Here is a 14,019-nt window from a genome sequence, read left to right as displayed (position 1 = left end):
ATAATGGGAAACAAGGTGGACAAGGACCCAGCATCAGAAGGTATCAATGATGAATGTTCCAACAACTGTAAGGAGACTTTTGCTGCTACAAAGTCAACTGATGGAGATGAAACTCCAACAGCAACTGAAGTCAAATTAGGGGAGAACACCTTACAACCTGTTGTCCACAAAGAAACTGAATGTGATATTGATGATGACTTTGACTCAGGTGAAGATGTCTTCTATGATGCTGAAGAAGCAGACAAGAGTCAACTGGCTTACGTTGACTCGAACGCTGAAGCTGAAGAGGAGGAAGAAGAAGATGAAGAAGAAGAGGATGAAGATGGTGATGATGAAGATACCAGCAGCAGTTCACATGAACTCTTAGCTGAAACATTACGTTCAATTCGTGAACGTAAATTGTTAAAGACTAAACAAATTGAAATAAAACATCTCAATTTGTTGAATACGTCATGGGTAGATGGATCAACCCAAACTGATGCAAGTCTAGAGACTAGCCAACATTCTGCTGATTGTGTTCCTGTTGAAGTATTAGCCAATTTGATAGCTCAAGTCGAAGAATTGTTGTCACATATCTCTGATGGTGGCCAGGATTACCAGTCGGCGCTCTCATTAACTTTACGTCTACAGTTACAGAATATGGCTTCTCCTGCCTGTAAGTAACATCTGCTGTATTTATTTTGTTGTTTAACCCAATATCAGCTTTGACCAAGCAGACCTATAGTCAGAGATAAAGCAGACATAATACATCTTATTTTCAGACTCTGTAATATCTAAGACTACACTATTAATTGTTTTCTTACTTTTTTTTTAAGATGATTGTGTGTGATTAAAAGCAGTTTGGCTACTACTTGTTGCAGGTTGAGCAACTATGTAGAGGTTCCCTCTTTGGCTCATTGTCTTCATAAGCAACTCTATATATTGTTTTATAAGTAATGTCTGATCTACTTCTGATCTTTAAAAGTAAATGTTTGGTCTATTTGCTATATGTTATAGACTTGTTGTCTTTAAAGGTAATGTTTGATGTATTTGTTAATCTATAAGTAATATATGAATGCTTATTTATAAGCAATATCTACTTTGATTATATATTTATAAATAGTGTCTGCTACACTTTTTGATATAAGAGTAATGCCTGTTCTATTTATTGACTTTCAACTCTTCTAATATATCAAATAATTACATCCAAACATCCAGCTCAAAAATTAACTAATTTTTTTCAAAATACTTCCAGGAAAGGGTAAAGAGTGTCTATGTGGGGGAGGGTAAAGTATATGTGTGGGAGAGGAAGACAGTGTATGTGAATGGATTGAGTTAGAAATGAAAATATGACAGCAAAAATTAGCATAAAAGCGGGAGGTAACTCCCCCTATCTTTCTCTCGTCTCTCCACTATCAACTGGCCCCTAATCCATTCTCCAGTTTAACACAACCTGCTGACCTTTAATCCATCATTCAGTTCAACACTGGCTCTTTCTTGATGCTTGGATGTCTTTAGCAGATGCTTTCTGTTGCAAGCATTTAGGTCAATGTTACCTCTCAAAATAACTTCTTCATTACCTGCTATCAGTTTTGGAAGCCCTAAAAATTGTCATGAATGTTCCCTAATTACTATGTCTAACCTATAAAATAGATATAAATTTAAGTACATTCCATTTCCCTTCAGTAGAGTTTTACAGTTGAGTCTTAACTGTGTAAAATCAGTAAACTTAGCTGCAAGTGATGGCAGTGTGTGAGGTTAATATTTATGTTTCGGTGGGTATCATTGATTAGTCCCAGGTCAGCCCAGGTCACACCTAACCTAGAATGAAAATCCATGACCACCCTACCTTTTTAGGATTTGTATTAGATGACCATGTCCAATGTCCATCCAGTTTTAAGATTAGAGAGCATCATTTTAGGGAAATTTAGCTACTATATCTATCAAGTGGAATGATGTGCTAGTAACTGTTGTGGCTTTTATAGCAGAAAACAGAAATATTTCTGTTGGGTGATTATTCAATACTTTATAGCTTAAACATGATTTCTTGATTGAATTTCTAAAGTATACCGACATTGTTTGACGTTAGTGTAGGTAGGTAATGTAGCTAGCTAACTACAGTTAGTTATTATACACATTATGATGTGAGTGTAGCGATACTGATATAGCTAACTATATCAATGTATTTCTCTGCAAACAGACACATGCATTGTGGTGTGTATGGAGGTGATGTGCAGATATACATATTATGACATGTGTAGATAGGGGATACAGGTAACTAGCAATCTAGATTTCCAAAAATAAATACACATTGTGATGTGTATAGGCAGATGATGTAGCTAACTAGCAATATGTTAGTTTGCAGTTACACACACAGATGTAAGTAACAATAGAGGTTTCATGTTGCTTAAATAACATTATTAGTGGTCAACTTTTCAAAACATCTTCTTGTAACAATTGTTGTTTGACTAAACAGAAAGCCTTGTATTCTTCACTGACTGGTGTAATCAACTAAATTAAATAAACCCCTATTGATTATTAATATTTAGTTTATTTATACTTGTTCAAATGTTAAAATTGACCTCACAAAAACCTAACACTATAAATGTACTTAATTTTATGTAATGTACTTGATTTAATGACCCAAGACATTTTCATACCCTAAAAATGACATTCATAGTGTGGATAAGAAAATCAAAATGTAAATGACTAACTGGTCACAAAAGTAGGGGAGACAATCCTAGAATTTTAATTGATGAAAATTGATTATAGCAATGAAAAACAATGGTGAGCAAATTTGATACAGTGACCACTATGTCCATGTTTCCATCTTAAGTTTATTCTCTTTATATTTTCTCTATTCATTCTGATTTGTAGACGTAATGGGTATACTATACTTGTGGTTCTCAAACTTTATGAAGAATTTTATGTGCCAGTCCCCATAGAGGTTTTTTTGATGATTCATGGTCCCCTATAAAATGCAAGATAATCTGCATGGAGAAAAAGAACATGCATTTATGTACCATAATTTCCAGGCTTTGAACCGCACTGCTCATAGACCCGCAGCCTCAAAATCCACAACTTAATTTAGACAATGCCCCATTGGGATACAATAAATGCTTGTGAAAATACAGGGAATCAGTTGATTAATTAGTTACAAAACAACAAAACAAATGAGAAACGAAAAATACCAACAACACATGCATGATCAACTCTTATAACCGCATATTTTCTGTCAGCCAGTCACACTTGTGTGTATATTCACACAGGTGTGAATAGCAAATGAGTGTGTAGGAGTGACATGGGTTTTTGACGCCAATGACAAAAAAGGAGGATAGCATGCAAAAAAAAAAATTGAAAGTCTTGAAATTTTAAAACTTAACTGTCTCAAGCCACCCCATTTTCACAGTACTCCACTGTCTCTTCGTGGGCTCCCTAAAATCACTTCACAGTCCCCTAAGGGACCACAGACCCCAGTTTGAGAACCACTGGACTATACGTTACTGATGTGATTTAATAACATAAAAATATATTCAGAGTTATATCCATACTGTCCTACATAAAATCCATTCCACTTTATTCTAATTTTAATTAAATAAAATTTTATGGTTGACTCCCGTCTCTAGACCAGAATTAATCATAAAGGTATTGTTTCTTTTCACCTGTCTTGGCTGTAATTTTATTAATTAAAATTTCTTGGTTCACTATATTCGTTATGGTAGCACTCATGTTACTCCTCAGTTTTTGCAATTCATTCTAGGATATTCATTTACCAGTGTTTCTGTAAACTTACTCTTCTCCCACCCCTTCTCCACTCACACACACACACAAAAAAGACATTTTTTCAGTTGTATGATTTTGGTAGGATCAATTGAATGAAGCAAAGTAAAGCTGTCTTTGTGGAAATTTGGACTTAGAACCTGGAGATTCAAAATTAAATATTGTAATTCTTCTAAAAAATGAAAATGATATTAAGTTAGAACTAACACACACACACATACACACACACATTAGCTTTTCAATGCTCTCTGCCTGAAACATCTTGATGCTAACTTCCCAGTCTCTATGTCTATCTGTTTATATTTCTATACATTTATTGTTAGTTAGCCTTTTAATGCTCTAAAGCATTAAATATGTTAGCACTTAGTTACCGATTTATCTCAATACATACTTATTTCTAATTAGTTCTTTGATGCTCTGACTATTAAATATACTAATACTTAATCTAACTAATGTTATAGTCTGAAATGTTACTATTTTTGCCAACTTCTCTTAATTCAACAAATACTAAAATACAGGTCTTAGAATTCTGCTGAAAACTTTCTGAATCTACAAGCTCCTTATTTTTGTTATAACACAACTACAACTACTTAATTATAGAATTTCAATTATACTTTAAATCACTAAGCCCCTCTCTCAGTGTCTCCCTCTTTCTTACACTCCTTCTTAGCATATGTATCCAAAGAAAAGTGTTTGTAGACAAAGGAATGTTCATAGATAGCAACAACAACAATAATAGATTATGAATCATTCACTCCTCATTTTCCACATACCAGCAGAAGTAGATCTCTTCAAATCTTATTGGTACAAGTTGATTTGTAGTTAGATTGTAGCACATGGTCTGTGAGCACTGGTTTTAAATAGAACAGCTATTTAGACATTGAGTATAACACATCAATCAATATAAGTTTACATAAAATGTCTTTGAGAAAATGTATGTCGTTGTGTTTTACCAAATCAACTGTGTAATTTGTATTTTAGAAAAGGTGTTAATCATATTTCCATGTTTCTACGATAAACTGTCTACAAGCAGATAATGGCTATCAATAAAGAGAAAAAGCAGATAACATGTTTTTAGTCGAAATAACAAATGGCAAATGATTTCTCATGTGGTTTAACAGGCTTTGTTAATTAAGGCATCTGTTTCCATTCTGTGGAGGTGAAACCAGAAAAAGTAGACGGGTGGATCTAAGAGCAGCTTGTTCATGAATGGTTAATCAAAGAAAGAGGAAAATTCTTTAATGTTCAAAATGGTCTCCAGTTATAGCTAACTTAAGGCAACCCTTTTTAGAACACTTTAATTAAACTGTAATTAAATTGATTGCAAAGACTGATAGGCAAAATGCTGGCTTTTTTCTTTTACTTTCTAATTATGTTTGGCTTTTACCAATGGTGCCTGAATCAGTGCATGGGGGCACACCATTAATCTAATGAATGTATCATAGTCCTGATTTTCTGCTAGTTTGCCAGAGATTCCCATTGAACCTGCTGGGTACATGGTTTGTGCAAAAAGAGCAAAACTGTTTCTCTGTTCCCAATGGAATATAGGTCTATATTATTTTTATTCTTGTTACTATCTACTATATTGATTACAACAATATTCACCTTAAGATCATCTAAATCAGGTCATCCACTCTTTTAAGTTACAAATTGATTTTTCTTTAATTCTGCAAACAGAAATTTCCACAGACTTAGAAATCCTGAATGAATTCCAGTTTGAAGAGAAGGCACATGTTAAATTTGTCACTAAGCTTCGCTTTCTGATAAGAGCCCTAATTTTAGATCATGTGGATTGGTAATTAGTTCATAATAAATGCAATAATGTGCATGTACATGCACACGCACTTTCTTTCTCTCTCTCTCTCTCTCTCTCTCTCTCACACACACTCACTCAGCAGGCTTCCATATGATTTCTCTCTTTCTCTCTCTCCTATATATATATATATATATATATATATATATATATATATATAAACATGTAACAGAATTAAGTGAATAGGTCGCAAGAATGTGATGAAAGCATTTGGTATTGAAAACCACATTAAAAACAAGTGAACGATTTCTACAAATCATTAGATGTGTGTGATTCTATTTATCTTAACCGTTACTTAATTATCTCTATGTGCAGTGTTAGCGAATGCTGATTCATCAAATACTTTAAAGCAGCTAAGACGGAAGTCTGAAGAAGTGGAACAAGCAAAATCTTTTGACACAGAAGGCAGCATGGAATCATATGACATCACGTGGGATGTTGGAAACTCTGAATGGGACCCCATCAAGAAACAACATACACGTATGCATTTGAATTATATTCTATTTGTTATTGTTGGACACTCTCTCTTTCTCTCCCATGTGTATGTGTGTGTGTATATATATATATATATATGTATATTATATATATATATATATATATATATATATATATATATTATCTGTCAGAAGTGGATGGCTCAGTGGTTAGAGCGTCGAGCTTACGATCGTGAGGTTGTGAGCTCGAATCCCGGACCGGGCTGCGTGTTGTGTTCTCGAGCAAGGCACTTTATTTCACGTTGCTCCAGTTCACTCAGCTGTAGAAATGAGTTGCGACGTCACAGGTGCCAAGCTGTATCGACCTTTGTCTTTCCCTTGGATAACACTGGTGGCGTGGAGAGGGGAGGCTGGTATGCATGGGCGACTGCTAGCCTTCCATAAACAACCTTGCCCGGACTTGTGTCTAGGAGGGTAACTTTCTAGGTGCAATCCCATGGTCATTCATGACCGAAGGGGGTCTTTACCTATATATATATATATATATATATATATATGTGTGTGTGTGTGTGTGTGTGTGTGTGTGTGTGTGTATAATCATGATAAAAAAAGACAAAGAAAGAATCTGGCACATCTTTAATTACCAGTTAAAATTATTTCAGTACCATCCTGTTTTTAATGTCATTGCATGCAAAATTTTCATATGGAAAGTTACACAATACTTTACATAACCAAGGTATTATGTAAAAGTACTTTTTATACATTAGAGTGGCAAAGACTTGCATCAAAATGTGTGCTTTTATATTGTGCAATGGTTAATTGTTGTATGTTGCTTATACAGGGACGAAACAACACTCCAACTTTCTACCTTATCAGGACCATAATGTGTGTGTCGTTGCATTTGTTCCCCACTGCCACCACCACCACCACCATTTGACATCCAGAGTTGGTTTGATCATATCCCTATAACTTAGTGGTTCAACCAAAGAGACTATAAAATAAGTACCGAACCTAAAATTAACTGATGAAGGCAGTATTGTTTGACTAAACCCTTCAAGGTAGTGCCCCAGCATGGTCACAGTTCAATGACTGAAACAATTAAATCTTCATCCAAGACATAAAAATGAACAATGACAAATGTAACACACATTACAGTTAGTATGTTTAAATATCATCAACATCATCATTTTAACATCTACTTTTCTATGCCTGCGTGAGTCGGACAAAATTCTTGAGGCAGAATTTTTATGGTTGGATGCCCTTCCTGTTACCAATCCTCACTTGTTTCCAAGCAAGTTATTATTATTTCCCTTTGCCAACTTGTTTTCCACTGGAAGACTGAGAACAAACAACATCACTTGGATGACAGTGGTGTTCATTTACAATATCACATTATGTGGAGACAAGCTTGCACAGTACAAACACATACATGCATGTGTGCATATGCGTGCACACACATACACACACAGAGCCCAGGGCTAAAGTAGAAGACACTTGCCCAAGGTGTTGCACAGTGGGACTGAACCCAAAACTACATGGCTGTAAAGCAAGTCTCTTAACTACACAGTCACACCTGTGTCTCAATATGTCTAAATATATTTAAAGAAATTACGGAATCCAAATTTAATATTACAATTTTGGCAATATTCTGAGATCGGACCAAGTCTGTTGTGTAGTTTATGTCTCACAGTTAAACTAAATATATCTATGTATATCAAGAGAGTCAAAACTTTTGAAAAGGTTGCAAGACACAACAAAAATTTTAGGAAAATAAAAATAAGAAAAAAGTGGAAATTTTACCGGTGAGTGTGTTACATTATAAGGCAGAAAACGAAAATGACTCTCCCCAAACACAACAGTGTATATCAAGCATTTAAAAGAAAAGATATATATAAACAATTGAGAAATATATCTAACCACAACAGGGTGGAGAAAAAATATTTTTCAGAACATAAACATTAACTGCTTTAGAGAAAAGAAAGACAAGTGCAATATAGATTAACTCGTGAGTTTATTCGTAGTTTATCTGTTGTGACTCTTCTCAAATATAACAGTATTGGTTTCAGCTCATGGTTTCAAATGAAAATTGTTGCAAAGCAAAATCAGAATTAAATATATCATATGAGCTTTTATCTTTTACTTGTTTCAGTCATTTGACTGCAACTATGCTTGGGTACCACCTTGAACAGTTTTTAGTTGAATGAATCGACCCCAATACTTATTCTATTGGTCTCTTTTTGCTGAAGTTACAGGGTTGTAAACACACCAACACTGGTTGTCAAGCAGTGAAGGGAGGCAAATACAGACACAAAGTCACACACATACATGTACACAACGAGCTTCTTTCAGTTGCCATTTGCCAAATTCACTCATAAGGCTTTGGTTGGCCAGAGGCTATAGTAGAAGACACTTTCCCAAGGTGCCACACAGTGGCACTGAACCCAGAACCATGTGGTTGGGTAGCAGGCTTCTTACCACACAGCTACACCTGCACCAGTAGATGTTTACATTTCTATAATTTTCATCAGAACTAGTGTTGAGTTTATATGAATGTTTAGTTTTAGACAAAATTCTATTAAGAGAGATCATGGTGCAATTAGTATTTGAAAGTATGTGATGATAATATGTTTTATACATCTAATATATACTTTATACATCAATATATTTCATATAATATATTTTAACTTTGTACATTTAATGTAATTTATTTTGTGCACCTAATACAATCTGTTTTCTATATCGAATTCAGTATAGTTTATACATCTAGTTTTATTCATGTAACGTATTTTATACATCTGATACAATATATTTTATATATTTAATATAATCTATTTTATACCCCTAATACAATGTTTTATATATCTAAATCCTTTTTCTTTTCTTTTTCGTAGTCCTGTCACCTATGACTGCTGAGTCATCTGAATATTCCTTCCTTAATGATGACAATAGTCTATCTCAGATAATCAATCTCAGAAAGAATCTCGACATTAAACGATGGTGAGTTTTCTTAAATAGTTGGGTTTTTACCCCCCCCCCACACACACACACACACTCTTCTTAACTCTTTTGCTACCATATTTCTGTTGAAATGCACTGTCTTTGTTTCAGTTAATTTTGAAAATTATAAAGAATCTGGTAAAATAACTTTTCTTCATTAAGCTGGTGTTTGGAACATGAATTAGCATGAAATTTTGATGAAAGCTTTTAACTTAGATCACTTTAAAATGCATATTATGTTGGGTAGTTTAGTCTCAGAATGGTTAATTGGGTGATAATATTTATAATTACTCTTAGGTGGCAAGTTTGCAGGATCATTACTGTGTTGGGTAATAATGCTCAGTGCTATTTCATCTGTCTTTACATTCAAATGTCACCAAGGTCAACTTTGCTTTTGATCCTTTTGGGGTCGATAAAATAAGTAGCAGTTGAGCACTGGAGTTGATGTAACCAACTTATCTCCTCCCCCAAAATTGCTGGCATTGTGCCAAAATTTGGAACCAATATTTATAATTATCTTACTATATTTATTACGTCTGCTTCCATTTACACACCAAGTAGGTAATTCACATTTAATTTGTCCACTCTCAAGACCCTACAACTTTTGTAGTGGACATCATATCTTCAGCACTGGTGGCAGCAATCATCTGCTGTTTGGCCATAAACTCCAAAAATCTCCTTGGCTTCAAAATTTCTGACCTCTCCAGTTTCACTTGTACTACTTATGTCCAAGATCTGTGTTTAATCACAGGCAAGATCTATTTCCAGTCACCAGACTGGTGTACTGTCATTCCTTTCAACAGATACTCACTGCATTTGTGAACACGGTGATGACATATGTCTTGCTGGTGTCACCACTTCTATTTAAGTAGAATATTTTGCTTTATTTGTTATTTAATGGGGTGAGAACACTTGAAAAAAGCAAATAACTGCTATTCTGAATTCAATGTTGGCAACACCTCTTTCATATTTGCTTCTAGCTGCACCACTTTGGACCCATCTTCCCACTTAGGATGCAGAACAGACATGTTCAGGTCTAGCTATAACAGCCCATTCTTGAAATGTAGATCCTTTCATTTGAGCTCAAACTACTCCTGATTCTTAGGCAGTATCATGTACACCTTGAGCTCCACCATATTTGTCCCTTTGCTTTTTTACCTGTTCCAAAATACCAGGATGCAACAGACATATAATAAGAAGGATCATATGTAAAATTTCTCTAAACTTTAGCCAAAACTTCTTCCATGGTCCTAGTTCTCTTATTATAATCATCGTCATCAAGGAGTATATTTGAAGTGTTACATATTCACTGCCTTGGAATATATGCAAGTCCTGATACAAGGTTGCACTTGTTTTGTGATTGCATAATTTGCAGATAATAAACCTTAACTTAGACACAGCTGAATGAGATTGTTAGGAGGATTTAACCATCAGCTAATTATTCTCATTCAGCTTTTTGTATCTTTGCTGCACTTTATCCTTCCAGATAGATACATGGAAATGGGTAGAAAACATCTTGTACTTCAGTTATCAGAGCAGCTTCTCAACAAGAGGCTCTTTGTTGTGAAACAGTAACTGGTAGACTCTTCAGAAAGACTGGCTGCTTAACACATATCATGCATTGGTAAAAATCCTATCATTATCTACTTCTTCCATTTCCCAGGCTCATTTCTGAAAGTAAACGTGACCTGACTCTTCTATTATTTATAGACATATTTCACAGCCTGGACACTGAATTAATGTGGCAAGAAAAGGAGTAGATAGTATGATATAGTCCACTGGTTGTCCAGTTTGATCTTCTGCCCATCTCTCTGGCTTGATTTCATGGACGTGGCCTCCCTTCCTGGCAGATCTTTATTGGCATTGAAGATATGAATTCTTGCCTACAATTGTGAAGTTTCCAAGAAACTTTGGGAATCTTTTAGTGCAGTGTCAGTTTTGACCTTAATCCTCCAATGGAAGCTTTTTGGTTAGATAGAAGCACGGGGGTCATGCATGATTTTTTTCTTTCTTTCTCTTTTTTGCCAAAGTGGTGGAATACTACTTCAAGATTCTTCTTCTTTTGTCTAGAATTTCACTGATCATTACCTTGTTTGTCAGTCTCTTTGAGTGATTTTTATCTTCATCAAAAAGACTACCATACTTTGTTCTGTAAGTTCTTACACAGATTAGGTTAATCCCTGACCTTCCTTTTTGGATTGACAGTAGTTGTCATTTCTTGTCACTTTAGGTGGTCTTAATAATGAAGAAAGTTGGTTTGTCATAGTACCAGATGACTGTCATTCAGTTTTAGAAAAATCCATTGTAAAAGAGTTTGTTGTCATATAATAATGGTAACAGGATAATCTCTTGGCCAACATTGACAGTATCATTTCATCAAACAGACCCATATTGCAAATTAGTTGTTTTTGGATCAGGACAGTTTGTTGTACTCAATTTTTACCTGTTCAATAACTCAATATGGCTGCATGGATTGTTTTCTTCATGGTAGTACTGAAATAATCCTGTTACATCTGGAACCAACATGATATCAAATGTATTGATATCAAATCGTGATTGATGATCTTCTTCAGTCCAAACTGCTAGCCATCATCACCATGTAGGAAGAGCAGTACAAAACAGAGGATTGTAAACTTGGTGAAGCTGATTAATTCTCTGGAATCTTCCATCTCAGCTCTGAACCTAACATCATTGTTGCCAGCATTTATCTCTAGCATGATTACTGCCACCTCTGAAACCATGGGCAAGTTGTATGTTCTACAGTGGACAGCAGATTGCTCCATGTACTTGTCTGCAAACAAGTCAACATCTATGCTTTGTATATCAATGATCTCAGTGCCTGCTTTGAGATTTTTGATGTTGGAGTTGTGTTCATGTAATGATTATTCATGAAATATCTCAAGAACTAGATTAACATCTCTTCTTCAGATTAAATCAGGTCTGGTTTAACACCAGCGCCTGGTCGTTCGATTTTTTTAATGGTGTCTGATTTAACACCAACATCTGTCCTTGGTTACCTATAAAGGATTTATCCTTCTTGAAGTGTTCAGCCAGATGCTACCTCCACAACTCACTGCTCTTGTCCCCTTTCTGCCTATGATTTTCTCATGGAGCTTGTCTCTCTTTAAGTGGAGTTTTGTCCACATCAGGCTGGGCCTGCAAAAATAATGACTGTTATTATGACTAACATATTTTTAAAATTAACAGTGATGAAATGCCTTGCAATATTTAGTTCTAGTAAGGTGGCATGCTGGCAGAATCATTAACATGTCAGGCAAAACGCTTAGTGGCATTTCATACATCTTCATGTTCTGAGTTCAAATTCCACTGAGGTTGACTTTGCCTTTCATCCTTTCAGGACCAATAAAGTAAATACCAGTTGAACACTAGGGGTTGATGTAATTGACTTAACCCTCTCCCAAAATTGCTGGCCTTATGTCAAAATTTGAGATCAATATTTAGTTCTAATACTTAATATTTTAAATCCCATTGAAGTCCATTTCCATCCTTCTGGGATCAATATGTACCAGTCTAATACTAGGGTTCTCGTAGTTTCTTAAAACAAAAGACTGACTGAGAATTAGAAACAATTTTTTACAATGTTGCTTATGTTTTAAAGACCCTTGTATTCCTGTAAGAATCAATAAACCTCATGGATTATTATCTTTTAGAAGTACATTGATTACTCAAATCTGGTAATTATCAAGATTTGGCTCACAAATTCTGTGGTAGGTTTGTCATTGTGTCTGACAACAGAAGATACATTCCTTTGCTAGATTTGAGTTTTAACCTAAATTGTATTGTGATATAAAAGGAAGTTTCAGTATTCTGTCTTAGAAACCGGAGAAATAGAATATTTTATTCTCTTTATCCTATTTTCATTTGTTTACCTAATTAAGCAAACAAGCAAGTTGTATATAGCAAATAAATAACAATAAATTGATGCAAAAAATACATTGTCTAGGCATACGTTAGTTGAGCAGTCTGTAAGAACTGATTGTGAAGCAGTTTAAGGATAATTGATGATGACAGTAAATCTTTGTGTCAACATTACTAGCTCTACGCAGTTTTGCTTCAGAAATAGTTTTTTGTTTATTTTGTATTCTTTTTAAAGTTTTTTCATGAAGAAATTCTTTATAGAGATCTAATTTTCTAGCAAGTTTGTATGATTGGGTAAATAAAAAAAATCTATTTTTGTTGCAATAGTACAAGATTCCGATACATGTGGAGCTTAAATTGAATTGGAAATTATTCTACAACATGAACAACAACTGATAACAATTATCTTTTCTTGTTTTCTTTTTACCATTTTTCTGTGGAGAATATATTCATAGAAAACCTGTCTTTATGGTTCTGGTGATGATGTCTGCCTGAAGTTGAACTGATATCATGAGAATTACTAACATTAGATAGAAGCTTAAATATAGTCTATGGGGTAGAAGTGGCTGTGGCAGTTAAGAAGCTTGACCATCTAATATAAAGAATGTCTAAGATATATGGTTTACTCACTCCAAGGAGTCATTTCACTCAAAAATATCATTAGCAACATTTCTTCTGATTTTGCATTCTGAGTTCAAATTCTGTTACGGTCAACTTGGTTTTTCATCCTTTTGTGGGTTGATAAAATAAGTACCAATTGAACACTGGGGCCAATATAAATGACTAGCCCCTTCCTCCAAAATATCAGGTCTTGCGCCAATAGTAGTAAGAGTTATTATTATTATTATTATTATTATTATTATTATTATTAAGGTGGCAAGCTGGCAGAATTATAACTGTGCTAGGCAAAAATGCCTTGCGGTATTTCAACTGTCTTTACATTCTGAGTTCAAATGCCACCAAGATTGACTTTGCCTTTCATCTTTTCAGGGTTGATAAAATAGGTACCAATTTAGTACTGGGGTCAATGTAATCAACTAGTCTCCTCCCCCAAATTTGCTGACCTTGTACCAGAATTTGAAACCATTATCATCATCATTATTATTGTAGGGTGGTGAGCTGGCATGCTTAGTGGCA

General features: G+C 34.7%; 1 protein-coding gene across 7 annotated transcripts in view; it reads left to right on the top strand.

Annotated features, from left to right (window-relative positions):
* Nucleotides 1-14,019, top strand: part of LOC115215227 (basic immunoglobulin-like variable motif-containing protein) — a 103,064-nt gene that overhangs the window by 70,988 nt on the left and 18,057 nt on the right. For all 7 annotated transcript variants that reach the window (XM_029784451.2, XM_029784450.2, XM_036505308.1 and 4 more), the window contains 3 exons: nt 1-655; nt 5,888-6,052; nt 8,898-9,003. The exon at nt 1-655 is cut by the window's left edge and continues 3 nt beyond it. In XM_029784451.2, the coding sequence (XP_029640311.1) occupies nt 1-655; nt 5,888-6,052; nt 8,898-9,003 (926 nt within the window). The remainder of the gene's footprint in view (nt 656-5,887; nt 6,053-8,897; nt 9,004-14,019) is intronic.

This window comes from Octopus sinensis, linkage group LG8, assembly GCF_006345805.1.
Source record: "Octopus sinensis linkage group LG8, ASM634580v1, whole genome shotgun sequence".
NCBI classification, from domain to species: Eukaryota; Metazoa; Mollusca; class Cephalopoda; order Octopoda; family Octopodidae; genus Octopus; species Octopus sinensis.
This window is presented reverse-complemented; position numbering and strand designations above follow the sequence as displayed.